This window comes from Choristoneura fumiferana, chromosome 25, assembly GCF_025370935.1.
Source record: "Choristoneura fumiferana chromosome 25, NRCan_CFum_1, whole genome shotgun sequence".
Lineage (NCBI taxonomy): Eukaryota > Metazoa > Arthropoda > Insecta > Lepidoptera > Tortricidae > Choristoneura > Choristoneura fumiferana.
The window spans coordinates 9,735,632-9,752,621 of NC_133496.1; the positions used below are offsets into that span (position 1 = coordinate 9,735,632).

The 16,990-nt window shown below is 35.4% G+C and overlaps 2 protein-coding genes across 2 annotated transcripts; both read right to left on the minus strand.

Annotated features, from left to right (window-relative positions):
* Window positions 1–1,420: 1,420 nt before the first annotated feature.
* LOC141442157 (uncharacterized) lies at window positions 1,421–6,989 on the minus strand. The gene is made up of 2 exons (XM_074107063.1): window positions 6,414–6,989; window positions 1,421–2,307 (listed from the first exon to the last, which is right to left on the minus strand). Exons 1-2 carry the CDS (start codon window positions 6,919–6,921, stop codon window positions 2,051–2,053), a joined length of 765 nt encoding a protein of 254 aa, XP_073963164.1. The 5' UTR covers window positions 6,922–6,989; the 3' UTR covers window positions 1,421–2,050.
* Window positions 6,990–8,838: 1,849 nt separating this feature from the next.
* LOC141442047 (uncharacterized) lies at window positions 8,839–9,398 on the minus strand. The gene has a single exon (XM_074106951.1). It carries the CDS (start codon window positions 9,367–9,369, stop codon window positions 8,839–8,841), a length of 531 nt encoding a protein of 176 aa, XP_073963052.1. The 5' UTR covers window positions 9,370–9,398.
* Between the last annotated feature and the right edge of the window lie 7,592 nt (window positions 9,399–16,990).

The window sequence follows — 16,990 nt, forward strand, 5'->3', positions numbered from 1 at the left end:
GTCACTGGTGCGTCGGTATTAGTTTCGTCGGGTAGATGCGCGAGCAGAGCGGTGGCGCGCAGTGCACGTGTCGCAGCAGCCGGAGTGCGTTGCTTCGGTAGGAAGGGCTACAAATTAGACCCAAGCATGTCGAGCTAAACTCGATTTAAGTCGTGAGTTATCATGTTCTATTTCATTAAATATAATTCTATATAAGTAAGAGTTCGTTATTTCTTTTTTAGATCCGAAACCCTACCTTTTGATTTTTCACAACCTCAGTTAAGTAGCTGCTGGCTTTTGTTACGCTTTTCAGGCTAAAATGCATAGGTACCTATCTAAAAAGGGCAAATTATGAACTTACGTCCAAAATAAATGTTAATCTGATAAAATCTCTATAGCTGGCTTTAGCTAATAAAAATAATTAAATGCAATACTATCATAACCTATTCTGTATAGGTACAGTCACCAGCACCAATATCTGACACAACGAAGCGTGCATAAATATCTGATACGACTCTATTTCTATGGTCGGTAGGACGTGTCAGATATTTCCACTGTGGCAGATATTAATGCAGGTGACTGTACCTAGACTACTACTCTTTTCTTTTTTGTATTGAATGAATGAAATTTAATATTCAACTAGAGTGATCGTTTTCATAATTATGTCTATATCGGGTGTGGCCTGTAATACGAGCAAAAAATGAAAACATAGATTGTCCTCGTCAAACTGAACAAAATTAGTTCAGCGACTTTTATAAATAATGGAGTCTTAAATTTGTATTTTCCTTTTTTCATACAAATTAAATAGGTACTGTTATCAATGTACGCCATCCTAGAACACAAATGACGTCACCTGTCACGCCACAAACATCAAGCATTTTGCTTTACATTGCTCCTTCGAATAAATTTAAAAGTGTAATAAAAATTAAAGGTGCGTCTACGCTAGGCGAACCGAGCACGAGCCGAACACAATTCGTCTTATGTGGACCGACTTACAAGCCACGAACGAGCGCGCTGCGAGCGTTTCGTTCGTGCTCGACTGCGTTCCGCCAGTTGTCGGTTTTTTGACGAACACAAAGGAATTTGCTTTGCGCTCGCAGTGCGCTCGTGGTCGTGTCCACACTTGACGCCGCGAACGACGAAGAACGCTCGTGCTTCGCTCGTGCTCCGTCTAGCGTAGAACCTTAATTATTTTTATAAGTCGCTGAACTAATGATGTTCAGTTTGACGAGTATTATCTGTTTTAATTATTTGCTCATGTTACCAGGCCACACCCAGTAGACAATAAAATTAGTCTACTCGTGACCACGCCCTCTCTAATGTGATTGAAACGTCGAGGTAAATATTACTCGTGTGTTTTGGCGTGATTAAGTCCCGTTTGTGGTATTTTGACTATGAGTAAATTTATTAGTATTTGCTTCTGGAAATTGAAACAATTGGCCATGATTCATTATTTCTTTAATTCCTTTGGGTGCCAAAATAGTAAACATACAATATTAAAACAATAACACAGATAAATACTTACGCGAAATCATATTTACATACATACATTGCTTACAACATAAATAGTTAAACAGGAACAAAAAATCTTAAAAAGTAATAATACAACAGTCTTTTAAATACTTATTATTATATTATACGACTTGAGAGATACTATTATAATTTAAAATACATTAGGCTACATTTAATTACAAAACTAATAAACATAAGACTAAAAATACGTATATCATGAGCACAATACAACAGTAAACTCAATAAACACTGTAAAAAAATAAAACAAATACAAAATAAAGTATCTATATAAAATATAAGATAAATAAAATAATATACTCGTAGATCACAAATATTATCATATAATATCAAATACTCAAAAAAATATACGTGAAAATAAGTTGATACTATAGTATAAATAACAAAACAAAACGAAAAACAAACAAACAATATACGTGAACAAAAAAAGATAACGCAAGAACAAAAAAGCATCTGAAATCGTGACCTAACCTATACAATAAATTACTATTCCGATCAATAAATAGTTTCAATAAATTACTTGTTGGTTTCGTTGGAACAACTAACGCCTCCTAACATTCAGGTTTCTTCCATATCCTGAATGGCCGTATGCACCACCCACGTCCTCATGGGCCGTTGAGTGACTATGCGAGTGACTGTAGATGGGTTTGGAGACGATTTCATAGGTGGTTGACTTCCCGCCAGATGACAATGACTTGATGCCGATGATTGCTGAGAGAAGGAGTGACATCATTGCTGTCATCAGAGCTTTGCCAGCGAGCATAGCTAGACCGCCGAGACCGATGGACATAAGGGTACCTGAAAGGAGAGAAAATGAAAATAAGTAATCATTTTATAATGAAGAAATTGTCGTTATCACCAAGCAGATTAGCGACATTGTTTGTAGTTCTGTCGGCCGTCGGGGAGATAATATTCTAGAATGCCAACCGTTTACCGGCACCTTTACCGGGACACGAAATGTCGGTTGGCTTCCTGCAAAGTGGACAAATGACCTAATAAATATTTCGAGAAGCTATTTCAAAAAGCCGTCAAAAATATACCCATTAATAAATCCTATTTGCATTAGATACACGGCCAAATTATAAATAGTGGCAAGTGGCCTTGTGTTGTGACCGGATACGCAGATACTAAAAAAACGTAACCCCTACCAGGTAATTAAGCAACGAACTATAGCTAGGACGTCCTTTGCTAAAAGACAGTTTAGTGTACAATCTATTTATCTATATAACAAGATTATCAGAACAAATAAAATCTATAATAAAACATATGCAGCATGTAAAAGACAAATATCTATTTGGTTGAAAGGTTAAAGCTACGAAGAAACAGAATCAATCTTACAAGTACATTAGCATCATGGTATACCTCGAAAGAGATTTTACTGACTCATTTATCCACACATATCACACACACGCTCAAACACACGCTTGTTATAAACTTAAAACTATTTACATATTACTATTACTACCTTAATCTACCCACACATAAACACAAATATCTACTATTGTAATTTTTTTAGTTTATTATCTAGTTGTAATTAATATAACTGTAGAATTTATTTTTTAGCATAATCACGACCTTGTACGAAAGAACGAATACCTCCTAACACAAGTGTTCAACTTAAAAGGAGGATTCGTCAACAACTGTAAACACATTGTTAGAAAATAAATGATTTTGATTTTTTTTTGACTGTACAATACAATAGTTAATAAGTGCACGGTAAAGAAAACACTCTAAGTACCTACAGTAAAACATACCAGCATGGTCTGATGGTTTTTAAAGTTTACTGCATTTGGCTTAAGCGTGGCAAAACTTTGAGCACTACTTTTAAACTGCTGATACATGGAATAAAACCTCCTGTCTTTCAACTTTACTGATCTCAAAAGTCTTCCATCCAAAACTGTTATTTTACTTTCATCACGAAGAAAACGATTACAATCATCTAATTATTTTTCGTTTCAAGATATCTCTGAAACGAGATCTGTGAAAGATGCGGGCAACAACCACTGGCCGTGTTGTCTAACGGCCGGGCGCTCGCGATCGCATCCGCTATCTCTTTCTACCCTCATCCTACAACGTGTGACAGAAAGCAGTGGTGAAAATGATTGTGATTGCAAGTGCGTTGGCCAGTAAGGCATCAGTTTATACAATGTTAATTTTACGTTGGTAAAACGAATGAGCAAGAAGGATGCGCTTTCATTGACTTTGTATGCGGAGTTTTACTGCTCAATTCAGACTTAGTTTTATAACGTTGTCGTCTATACACAACAATGTATCCCTTGATATGATATCTGTGCAATTGTCAATCTAACGCATCAATCTTCCTTGGCAACGTGAAATTATGCCTGATTATACATCATAAAACGTAGCCCGCAATCAACTGTTAGAGAATCGAGTGACATTTTTTACTACAATTTTATATGCTCTAGTTAATGTGCTGGTTAGTTTTATTTTAGAAATGGTGAAAGTAATAAGGCTTTGTTTTTTAGAATAATTATGACTTGCAAACCATTCATGACTCTGTGTAATTATTTCTAGATCTTTTTCAAGACTTCCTCCTTTCGTTTCGCCACTCACTCTTAATTTTGGCATTTTTGATCACGTCTGGCTGCAGTAGCGCGTGATTAATTAATTCATTTGTATGTGCGAATCCAAGCGCTTAACTTTTGTACCTGTTATTTTGTGATGAGGATGTAAGTTTTACTGCTGGGTAGAGGCCTCCTCTCATAATGAGAGGGCTTGGGCTACAAGTGAGAATTAACAATTCCCACTCGGGCCCAGTGCGAATTGGGAACCTCACACACCATTGAATTACTTCGCAGGGTTGCGCAGGTTTAAAGCTCGTGGTAAATTCAGAATGTACTCCACACATGAATTTCTAAAAACTCAGAGGTGAGAGCCCGGGTTTGAACCTGCGATTCTCTTTGCTATTGAGAGGTCACACCACTAGGCTACCACGTGTTTAAGAACAGTTAGCCTTACCTACAATTCAATTAAATATAAGACTGTATGTTGTTTTTTGGCTAATATTTTTAGGTTAAGAATTTGTATTTTGCAATGCCGTTTCAGGGCTATCGTATTATTACTGTATTAATAATGTAATTTTGATAATGTGCAAATAAATTAAATCTCCATTCAATTTTTTTTCATTAATATGGACCTCTGCAAAGTAATGCCTGATTCAATAAATTAATTAGTCTTACATTATTTATTACATTCATTAACTATGCATGCGACTGCTATAAAGTATTTTCTTAACCACGACCTTTGGCTTAAAAATTAATTTCTAAAGTTCATTTGTAAATATAATTACGACCATATCCAGTGACTAAAATATAACGACACGTATTAGTGCTTTAGAAAAATTACACAGTTACACCGCTGAAAATCCTACTATTTAGTATTACAAATGCGAAAGTTTGTATGTGCATGTATGTTTGTTACTCTTTCACACTAAGCAGTCATCTTTTGCAGGTGGTAGGACCTTGTGCAAGGTCCGCCCGGATTGCTACCACTATCTTGCTCGCTAATCCTGCCGTGAAGCAGCAGTGCTTGTACTGTTGTGTTTCAGCGTGGAGAGTAAGACAGCCGGTGAAATTACTGGCACTTGAGGTATCCTATCTCAGACCTCTAGGCAACGCATCTGCAATACCCTGGTGTTGCAGATGTTATGGGCGGTGGTGATCTCTTACCATCAGGAGACCCACTTGCTCGTTTGCCATCCAGTCGAATAAAAAAAAAAAAAATACTAAAACGGGTGAATGGATTTGGATGAAATTTGGTATGTAGATAGAAAGACGTCTGGATTAAGACATTAGTTACATTTTATCCCAATATATTCACGGGATCAGGATAAAACCTCGAAATGTCAAGCGCTAGAGACATGAAAATTGCCACGGTTGTTTTAGGGCATCGTCAATGAAAACCCCGCTGTAATTTTTGGGAATTTCCATGTGAATTTAGTGAAATTACAGAATTTTAATACAACTGCTGAATCTAATGGTTTACGCGTGCGAAGCCGCGGGTAAAGTCTAGTAGAATATATTCTGCGTTTAACGAATGATTTGTCTAAACTTGACTTCTCTCACAAAACCGAATAACAGTAAATAATTTTCCTAGTAATCGAAGTTGTTTTTGAAAGCTTGCTTATAAGCACAAAATCCGTTTTAATTTTAATGATAAGTTTTGTATTTTTGTTACTACTTTTATTTGGTGTAAATTATTATTCTGTAATCGTTTCCTTGCTCCTTTCTGCTGTACAAGGTTACGTGGAAAACTTCGCTCTAATCTAAAGTGGTAAACCTTAAATTACATACGTTTACACCTTGCCTAATGCTTTGTGTGCTATATTGTCACTTAATTTTAGTCAAGCTAAGATATGATGGACTTATATAGGCTGGGTGATGATGATGATGATTTTTTAACATCGTAAAATTGAATTACTGCTATTGATACAGTTTAAAGTTCAATGAAATTAAAAAAAATAATGAGTAATCCTACATACAAATAATGTAGAATTACAATGAATTTCAACCGAGTAAATATTTTTCCAGCCCTAAAATAAAACATAATCTTAATTTATATAATCTTTTTAGATTTAAGTATCGATGTAGGTGTGCAGACTGGATAGAATCCTTATATATTAAGTACCTAAGTAATCTCAAAACCTATTATAGCTAAAAAAGTTATCGATGAATCCCGCGAAACACGAAAATTTTTTGATTTAATAATTATTTATAGCTATCATGTGGTTTGTTTCGGAAGGATAAAAACATTGGAACATAATCTTTGGCGTGAGCTTTTAGAAGAATCCCTCCTTATGATGCTTAAGGTGTAGGTCTGCTAAATCTCAAATTTAGCCTCAGTGGGTTAGGTTTTAACTAGACTTTATGGAAGTAATCCTTTACCTTTCATCAACATTCCGATGGCCATCAGCCCCCCCATGCCACCTTTTTTCCCGCCGCCAAGTCCTCCTTTAGCCCTGGCTTCACCAATCAAGGCCCTAGCTTCTTCACTTGCACTGTCATCTAACAACCTCAACTTCACTGAATGTGTATCCAGATAACTCCCTAATCTATAGAGGAGGTATTTATCTAAACGCTCTTCAGGTTTTGAAGGCATAGCACGAGCCAGTTCAGCTGCAAAGTCTTCAGCTTTGCTTCCATTTTCTTTAGCAGGTTCCTTGACAACACTAATGCCTGGTAGAAGTCGAAGCTCTTCCTTGGAATTCAGCTTTTCGAGTATTGATATAGCTTCTATTTTCAAACACGTCGCACTGAATATTCCACTTGAGCAGTCTTTGCCCATTGCTCTTGCTGCTGTTTCCATGGTAGGTTCTACATTATTGTCTCGTATCTCAGGATTAGGCAAGGCTGCTACTGTCACTACTAATATCAAACATGTTAGCCGATACATGGTATTCAAACACGCGACTGTATTCAAACGAAGGCTGTTACGCTTTGATAAGACGATTGTTTCGTTCAGCTTTTATATGTCTCACATAGTTAGATGTTAGTACGAGCAACCGTGTGTCCATTATATTTTTATAGAAGACTGGTTGCAAAAAGATAGGTACGTTTTCATTCTAAATTGAGTTTTATCTCGAATACTGTGAGTGCTTTTTCGTTTGTAGCGGTGCCTAGTGTGAGGTCTTGGTTTATTATCGCACGCAGTGAGCGAAGAAGCAGCGACTGATTGATATCTCATAATTTGGATGGATTCAAATACGAACTTTGGTCACTTTAAAACAATTTAAAAGTTAAATTTTAACTTAGATTAGAAAAGATCCTATAAAAAAAGCTTAACCTTAAACTTAACTGTATATTCTTAGTCATTCTTACATTATTCGTCTTTTTATACAGTCTGTCGCAGAGAAGAATTTACGTAAATGCATATTAAGATTTATGTGCTTTTATGTGTAGTTACATACAGTAAATAAATAAATACAATACAATACAATACAATAACTCTTTATTGCACACCAATACAGTAAACAGTCACAAGTGAACAAAGATGTGTATAGGATACTAAGGCAAATGACAGGACAAAGGTGATAAACAGACTTAAATAGATAGATACATACTTAAATACATATTAAACACTCAAGACTCGAGGCAAATATTCGTATTTTTCATTCAAATATCTGCGCTAACCGGGACTCGAACCCACTCATGCTTCTTAATCAGGTTTTCTGATAATGTAATCTACCTATTCTCATTTTCATTTTTCTAACTAGGTCATCTACATAAACGGTGATTATCGAAATTGTAAAGAAGATCGATTTGGAAAGGATTTCCAGTCACTAGAAAGTAATGATGATGAAGTTATAATGATCATTATTTGGATATTTTATAGAACATGCATGAAGGATCATAAAACAAAGGCAACCAAATTACTTTTACGTAAAGTATTTCACTATTGTAAAGCTAGTTTTTATATCATTATAAAATGCTACTAACCCCATTAAATGCCAAATTTTATAATATTATAGCTAAGCTTTTCCTGGACTTAAGTTAGCTGACTAAAAGAACTTATTGACAATTGTTCATTTCAATAAAGGCTCATAATATTATTACCTAACAAATTTAGGTGTATAGTTAATCTCGAAATTAATTTTTAATAAAAGATCTTATGAGGTATATTTTGGCTTAATACCACTTTTCAATCTGAAGTCTGTAGTTCTTATTTTAAATCTTTATAATACCAAGCTTAATTTGTCATGCTCGTGCAATTACATAACAGTAGTCAAATCGTGTTCAAATGAATTAAACTCACAGACGCGCGCAAAACAAACGAAAAAAAATTCGGTACTTTCTTCATATTATCACAGGTAACGAAGTGAAACTGATTAAATATAACTATTGTATTGTGTTTCGTGCAAAATATATTCTTAAATGTACCTACTATGACTAGTTTTTCAAAGTAAACTCCTCAGGATTCACAATTTGGTTTTGTGATATCAAACAATAAATAAGTTTTTTCAATAGCCCCAAAATAGGATAGGTTGTGTTATTTGTATTTGTCACGTTTGACATTTTTGGTTTATTTGCAGTAGTTTTTTTGGCTTTATATAAAAGGAGAATACTTAGCATGAAAGGAAAGGAACCAAATGAAATACTGCGAGTAATATAAATTTTCAGTATTATTAAGTTACGCGCATGACCTAACTTACTTTATAGTTAGCATTGTATTTTCTTGTCGACGTAACGAGTTGAGTTATATATAGCAGCAATTGCGTGATTAATACACGTTTGAAATCCTATGATGTGCCTGTCTACAGGCGACAATTACAGGCAACTGCAACATTAAGTTCTAAGCTCAGCAATATTTTTTTTAAAGTTCAAATTGCAAAATATAAAGGTAAGACTTACCTTTCATCATCATAGCCATAGCAATAAGTCCACCCATGCCTCCTTTCTTGCCCATTTTGAGAGGCCCTCTGGCCCTCGCTTCACCTAGCATAGTCTTAGCTTCTTCCGCAGTATCATCATCCAACAGTCTTAATTTTACTGAATGCGTATCCAGAAACGTTCCCAAACTATACAGGAGAAACTTATCAAGCCTCTCATCAGGGTTTGAAGGCAGAGCCTTTGCTAGTTCCACAGCAACCGCTTCAGCTTTTCCATTTTCACTGGTATCCTTCACTAGACTTACTCCTGGTAGTAAAGTCACTTCATCTTTATGGTTGACCTTTTCTAATAAAGAGATCACTCCAATTTTCAAACACGTTGGACTAAATATTCCTTTAGTACAATCTTTTCCCATGATACGTGCAGCGGTTTCTAACGTAGGTTTCTCCTCAGCATTTGGAGCTGCGTTTACACAAATTATAGTCACAATTGAAGCAAGGATTATCGTAAACATTTTTTGATGTTCTACACGACTGGTTTCGCTAGTAGGCTTTGACACAGTGGTCATGACTTATCATTGTTACTCTTTTTATATTTTCTGATTTGTGGTCAGATGATTACTCCTGGCCAACCGAGTTTTGCTCTCGGAATCACAGCAAGTGTTACCATTTTTCTGCGGTTAAAAAAACAAATTTACTTACTAACGAAACCCTGTTGAATGTAACATTACGATCTAATTTTGAATGTCCATTGAAAACGAATTCTCACAATGAAGAGTAGAATAAAATTGGTGCATCTGTCTCATTTTCGTTAAGCCATTAGTCAAAATGAGTGCGCGTCAATAAATTTTTCTATGCAAATTCTTTCCTTATTACAATCACATAGTACTGGAATTTGCTTCGTGCTTTCGAGATACTTGTACTTTTTTAACTTCAGACTTGTTAAGAGTATGTATAATTTCTTTTGCATTTCCTTGTGGTATATAATTCTCAAAACTTTAAATGTTGGGTGTTATTAAAAAAATACTACATTAGGCGTAGGCGATTGCTAAATTAGTGAAGTGAAATTAACTGTTCAACTATGTTTATCATATCTCTATTATACTCAATATCACTGGACAAATTGACAATAATTCACCTAGTCCCAAACTCCCTAAGAATTGTGTTACGGATTCCAGGAAACAGGTAAACACATTTTTACAGATACAATATATTAATGTATACATGCTTAAATATACATCAAACGTTAAGTCTCGACAGCAACACATTCTCCGACTAGGGACCACAAACTTCGGAGTGAGGCTCTCTAACTATCAAGTCGTCAACAAAAACAATAATAGCCTAAAATCCATCTTTGAGAATATAAGAGACAAAATAAAAAAACATTAAATTAAAAAAAATCAAAAACCCCGACAGCCTTAACAATTAAAAGGAAGAAAATAAGTCTAGTGGTCTAGAACTCTGTCAAGAAGCTCATTTAAGGTTCAAAAGTCGGGACCCATTACCTAGATTTTTAGCTGGTTACGATTTAAATGGGTCCTGACTGTTGAACCTTAAATGAGCTTCTTGACAGTTTTAGACCAATAGACTTATTTTCTTCCTATTAGTTTTTAAGGCAGTGGGGTTTTTTGATTTTTTAAATTTACTTAATCTTTTTTATTTTATGCTTTTTTTAGATTTCTGTGAAAATAGTAGATTAAAAGTATTATAACCCATATACATTTAAAATGGGCTAATTATTTTACAATTTTTTTTTTATTCCTTCGCCATATTTTTTTTCGCAGACACCATATTGAAATATTATATATTACCCTATGTCACTCCGACAGTTATGATATGACGAATCCAATGATACCTCATGTTACAATCTGTCCAGCCGTTTAGGCTGCAGCGAGGACCAAAGAAATGGACGAATGAAAAAATGAAAGAATGTATATACCCACATACACACATACATACATACGCTCGAAAAACATAACCCTCCTTCGGGCAGTCGGGTAAAAAGGAGTTAAAACAAGACAAGGTAAAACTACAATGTATCAAGGATACGAAGAAAAAGAAACACCTGAGGAACTAAACCTAACTCCTGTCGCTTCAAAGCTACTTGACTAACCAGCCAATGCCGTTTATAAACATTGTAAATAATAATGTTTTTTCGTAATTTATAAATCATGTGGTAGAGGAAGCAAATGAACAACCACTACGGGTTAATGCTCATAAAGGCCCTTCAATGTTAACCACAAGACATTTTCCTAAAGATGATCGCTATTCTTTAGTGCACCAAACGGTTACAGACGAGTCTCTGTAGGTCATACAAATATGATTTGACGACCGCATAGCTGAGTGGTTAGAGAACCTTACTACAAGGTTAAGGTCTTATGTATGATCCCCTGCCCTGTCGGGCAGACATTTGTAATAACAATGCAAAGTTTCTCAATTATTGGTTAAGTAATATTTAGCCATTTAGTTTTCTTTACTTTGGGATATGACCAATTGGTGATACTCGTACTAATTGTTCTGTGATGTTATTATTATTGGTACGGATCTCAGATTACGGGCCATGAGAACCCATATATAAAGGAATTTATGGTACCAAAGCCAACATGAAGAGACCTTTGGTACCATAACATATAAATGAGATGAGCACAACTATGGAGGTCTATTCCCTAATAAACCATGAGGATGTGCTAGCAGATAGTCTATGACAGTAATTTGCCATTACTATTACGGTTTATGAGTTAGTTGGTTTATGGGCTATGGGTTGGAATCTTGTAAACAGGATTACCAGGATTAGGGTGAGATAACGGACACCTACCATTGCTATAAGGCCAACAAAACAAACAAAAGGGGTTGTGGGTTTTCAACTGTATGTAGGTTTGTATATAAGCGCAAGGGTGTATATCGTCACTACTTTGAAAAAATCTCGTATCTCAAATCAATACGTCAACAAATTTGACCCTTAAAACAATGTTCATTAAGTTCACTCGGAAAGATCATCGATCATCGATCATAGATACCCCGTAGTAGATATCAGCTTTTTTCAAAGTAGTGACGATATGATTCAGGTTTGTGGTGTCGCTAGCACTAACTAAAAAGTAGGTAGCATTACATTCCTGAAAATTTCATTGTAAAATATAAAATTTTAGTTTTGTCATAATTTGCAAAATAAAAATGAACGGAGAAAACTTTCACCAATCGTACCTACTTGCAGAAATCAAACTCGCTAGATAATATGATGAAAAAGTTTACATATTACTAACCTTCCCCATAATATTGAAAGAAAGATTGGCAAAAAATCTAATGCCTCTTCTTAAATGAAGGTTGTAAAAAGTCTCGAAAACGTTCGCGTTAATTTCTGTATTACTATAGACAAATTGCCAGCGCCTGCGGTGCATACAACATTATCTTTAAACGAGTCATAGGCTCTTGCTCCACCGCCGACGATGAACGAGAAGCTTATGGAGCTAGACACTAGAATACAAGTAAGCGAGCAGCGAAATGCGAGTGAGTAGTTCCAATAGTTTTGTAGCTGGGCTATAAGCGAGTATAGAATGTGACAACCAATAGAGTAGGTACAATGAACGCTGGCCCTGTACTACGAAGTACAAAATTCGAACTTCGTACCGTGCCGTCCCGCTGACGCTTATATTATTTAATACGAGAGTGAAAGGGACAGAACAACACGAATTTTGAATTTCGTAGTAGCCCCGCTGTTTTGTCACACAGCGTAACTTCTGACTGCCATACCATGTGACCATCGCTGAGCGAATTTTATCTTTGACGGTTCTTTTGAAAAACTGTTAGAGAGTTTACCTGGTGATAAAATATTACTCATAATATGTTTACGTCTTTTATTGATGCGGGATTTATATCTTTCTTTTTGTTTCTTGCATGAGAAAATAGTCGACAGTAAACACTTTGATACGTTTGCTGCAACAATAAAATACAATCACTAAATAAGTTTCCGTTAAAAAAAATACATTTTTAATACGTAAAATTTGTGCTGACTGTACTTTTTGTTGACTTTAGTTGCATTGTCGTTTAACATACCTATGTATATAATATGTATATATTATAAACCATATTTCAAGCCAATCCGACTATTGGAAGTGGATCAATGCTTGGGCCATGCAAATCAGGAGTCCGTGCAAATTTTGTGCAAACAACCGTAGCGATAAAAGTCCAGTAGTTAGCAGAGCCCTGCTTCTAAACTATATGGACTCAGTGTGGGGTCATTTCATATTGGATTAATTGGGACTCTCTTTAATTATAAGTACCTAGTAAGTACTAAGCGTATTCCCAGAGATAAGACCAAGCTAAATCGATTTTTCATCCCCGAAAACCCCTACATACCGAATTTCATCGAAATCGTTGGAGAAGAGTAGATTGATTAATCAACACAAAAATAGTTAGTTATTTATGGGTAAAACGAAAAAAAAAATACAAATGTTAATTGGCCAAACCATATTAAAAGACACTATTCGGTCAAATCAAAGGATTAGATTTTTTAGGCGTCCATACCCGAAGGATTAGGTACAAATGAAACCCCATCAATGTTGCTACACTGTCCGTTTGTCTATGTGTCACACACAGGGCTCAATTCAAGAATTAAAGAATTGCTCGTTTAAATGTATTAGATTTAAATTTTATTATTTGATGTTGCGGCGGCAATAGAAGCTCAGTTATTAAGATGCAGACACATAGACAAACGGACACTGTAACAACATTGATAGGGTTTCATTTGTAATCCTTCGGGTGCGGACTCCTAAAAAATCGAATTCTTTGATTTGAACGAAATCGTGTCGTGTTGATTAAAATTTGTATGTTTTTGGTTTTACCTAAAAATAACTAACTATTTTTGTGTTAATTAATCAATCTACTTAGCCCGATTAATCAACATAAAAATCGCCGCCAACAATGTAAGTTTTTTGGATACTGCATAGTTACCCTTGTTGTCTTCACTGTATTGTACTAAAATTGTCATACGAAAACAAATAAAGCCCTTGGGTCTTTAATTAAATTATAGCGGAACAAAAAACTTCGAAGAACACACGAAAGTGAAAGTAATTATATGCCTTATTAATACATGGTGGATATATAGGAAAATTGTTCTATTGTCATATGGCGTGCATAAAACAGATAATCCAGTATGGTAACATTGCGTGAATGGTATAAGAAAATAATAGTTTACGTGTGGTGTTACGTCAGTGTTACGATGAAATATTTGACAGGGTATTTCGTTTCTGATGCTAAATTTTATGCGGTTTTTACAAGCTTTTCTTTAGGTTGCCCTGTTTGTTTAGGTCAAATCTAGGAAGCTAAATTTAACCCATTTCCTGTAGTTGGATTGACTTGAAATTGGGCATACGTATATAAATCTGGTGACAATACAATAATCTGACAGTGACTGTCTGATATCCCGGCCAGGATCGTCTCTGCAGGACGGAACTGCTCAACAGTTAATGGCAGCGACTTGAAATTTGGTGCAGAAATGTAGTTTGGATGACAATGCTATAGTCAACAAAAAGTACAGTCACAAAAAGAGCTTGTATTAAAAAAATAAACTTTTAACAGAAACTTATTTATGTCTACCTATGTGAAAATTAATTACCTGTTTTAAAATCGTCCAACTGACAAACATCTGTAGCATACGGCTAGGCGCAGTTTCAAATTCTAGTTTTTCTATTAATGATGTTTCGTAATGACCATACTTATGTATAAAAGTTGTCTTCAATATTTTCAAATAGAACGTCGCGCACTTCAATTAATTAGAATGATTTTAAGCTTGTTACAGTCACCAGCACCGATATTTTTTTACGTCTTTTTTGTGTTGTTGTGTCTTTATATGTTTTGCTAAAAGTGGCTCCGAAGCGGTAACGTTTCGTGTGCTCTGCCTGCCCCATTTGGGAATGCAGGCGTGATGTTTGTGTATAATTTCAATTTTACAGCGCATTGGTTTTTGCTGTAATGCTGTATTTTTTTTTGTGACAAATAAAATAAATCTGACACAACACACGCCGTGCCTTCATGTTGGATAGGGCTCTATTTCTATTAGGACGATATTTTTTTCACACTCCGCTGTGAGTGGCAGTATATGACACCGCAACAGCAAGTACGACCTAAAATACAGTAAGCAAAAGAGTTTTTTTCTTGAATGCTGAAAAATTGCATATCGTGTGTCTACAGCAACGTTCAGATTGCATGCATCGCATAGAATGTGTCCTTACTGCGCCCACCTACTCTTGCGTTGCAGTGCCTCGAATTTGGGCAGAAAGCGAGAACTGCGCCTAATGACGGTGCATCAGCGCGTGCGCTGCGACGCTGATACTTATCAATCTTTATTAAGGCCCGTACACGCCGCCGACATGTTGTATGCCCGTGTGCCACTTGTGAAAAGGTTAGAAATAAAAAAATAGGTAATGTCAAAATGTAAAAAGACTGATTAAAGTAGTGGCCTAAATAATGATTAATTTGATAAAATAGCTTTAATTTTCGGTGAAGATACGCTTTTAATCAATAAGAAGAACTGTCTTGAATATACAAATTGATTTAGGTTATAGGCAATAATAAGTTTTAGTTGGAAATTACATTTTTAATACAAGCTTTGTTGCTGACTTTACTTTTTGTTGACTTTACTTGCATTGTCATCCAAGTTACATTTCCGTACCTCAAGTTGATGCCATTAAGCGTTGAGGAGTTCCGTTCTGCGGAGACGATCCTGGCCGGTCTACCAGGATTTCACTACCAATTATTGTATTGTCACCATATTAATACTCACTAGATGATTAATGTCACTAAATGTAAATACATATGTTGCAGAACCTTTTTGATACAAACCTTTACCATTTTTTTTGAATCATGATTTTGTTTATATATGACACTCGTGACTTGTCATTATAAAACTACAGAAGACTATCGAAGGATTCTGCTTTATTAGATTGATTTAGATACAACATAAGTATGCCAAAGTTCAAGTTAATCGGATGACTGAATGTGGGCCATAATTAGCTTCCAAGATTTGACTCAAACAAATAAATAACATAAACAAGCAAGTTAAACAAAAGCTTGTAAAAATAAGTTTTTCTGTCCGATTCTGTTCTGAGCCATATTTACATTGTCATCTAAATATAAGTATAGTGGTAAACATATTTCAAGCCATCTCATTCAATATTTATCCTGCACTCACTCCTATCATCTCATCATCATCATCAATCAACCGTAGTCCGTCCACTGTTGAACAAAGGCCTCCCCCATAGACCTCCAGTTGCTTCAGTTGGAAGCGGCCTGCATCCACCGTGAACCCGCGGCCTTAACTAGGTCATCTGTCCATCTTGTTGGTGGAATTCCTACGCTGCGCTTGCTGATCTGTGGCCTCTAGTAAGGATTAATGATCCCAACCAATATGAGTGGGCGATTTACTTGTAAGATTTGACCAGAACAAATGAACGTTGCAGGAAAGAAAATTGTGAAAATATCGTCCAACTACGAATCGGGACTCAAAAGAAGCTACACTTTTCCTAAAAAACTTGCAACGCATTGTTAATTTCTATTTTTGTTTGGGTGTCAAGCGGAGATTGCTTTCATCGGGTCTCGTCGGCTTGTTATTAAAAAGTTAGTACTGATTAATGTATTTTTTTATTTTTTGTTAAATGGGTGCAAGTTTTGTTTTTCTGTCTGTGTAACAAATTTCAAGTCAATCTAACTACAGAGAAGTGGGTTAAATTTGACTTTAAAGATTTCTTTACTACTTTAAAAAAACTCGTATCTCAAAATCGATTTTTCCTGAGTGAACTTTCTGCACATTACTTTAGGTTCAATTTTGTTGACGTATTGAGTTGCGATAAGAGATTTTATTTTAAAGTTAGTTAGTGCTTCATTACACAACATACATAGTAATCACGGTTAAAAAACTCTCATAGATCAAAAAATATCAAACCGTTTTATACTTCAAGTACAACTTTATAAAGTCTACTACTTCTTACTCGCGCTCTAACTCCAGCAGCTATATTGCATTGCAATAACGAGTTTATTCCATTTTAATAAGATAACAAATATCAAAAAACGACATCCTATTACAAAAGAAACAAAACACAGCACTCTCTACCGGCCAGCACTGATGACGTTCAGTGATTTCTT

Excerpts from the sequence above, each read along its gene's own strand:
- LOC141442047 (XM_074106951.1), bottom strand. The coding sequence starts at position 9,369 with ATGTTTACGATAATCCTTGCTTCAATTGTGACTATAATTTGTGTAAAC.
- LOC141442157 (XM_074107063.1), bottom strand. The coding sequence starts at position 6,921 with ATGTATCGGCTAACATGTTTGATATTAGTAGTGACAGTAGCAGCCTTG. Across the intron at positions 2,308-6,413 it reads CATCGGAATGTTGATGAAAG|GTACCCTTATGTCCATCGGT; the intron begins GTAAAGGATTAC and ends CTCTCCTTTCAG.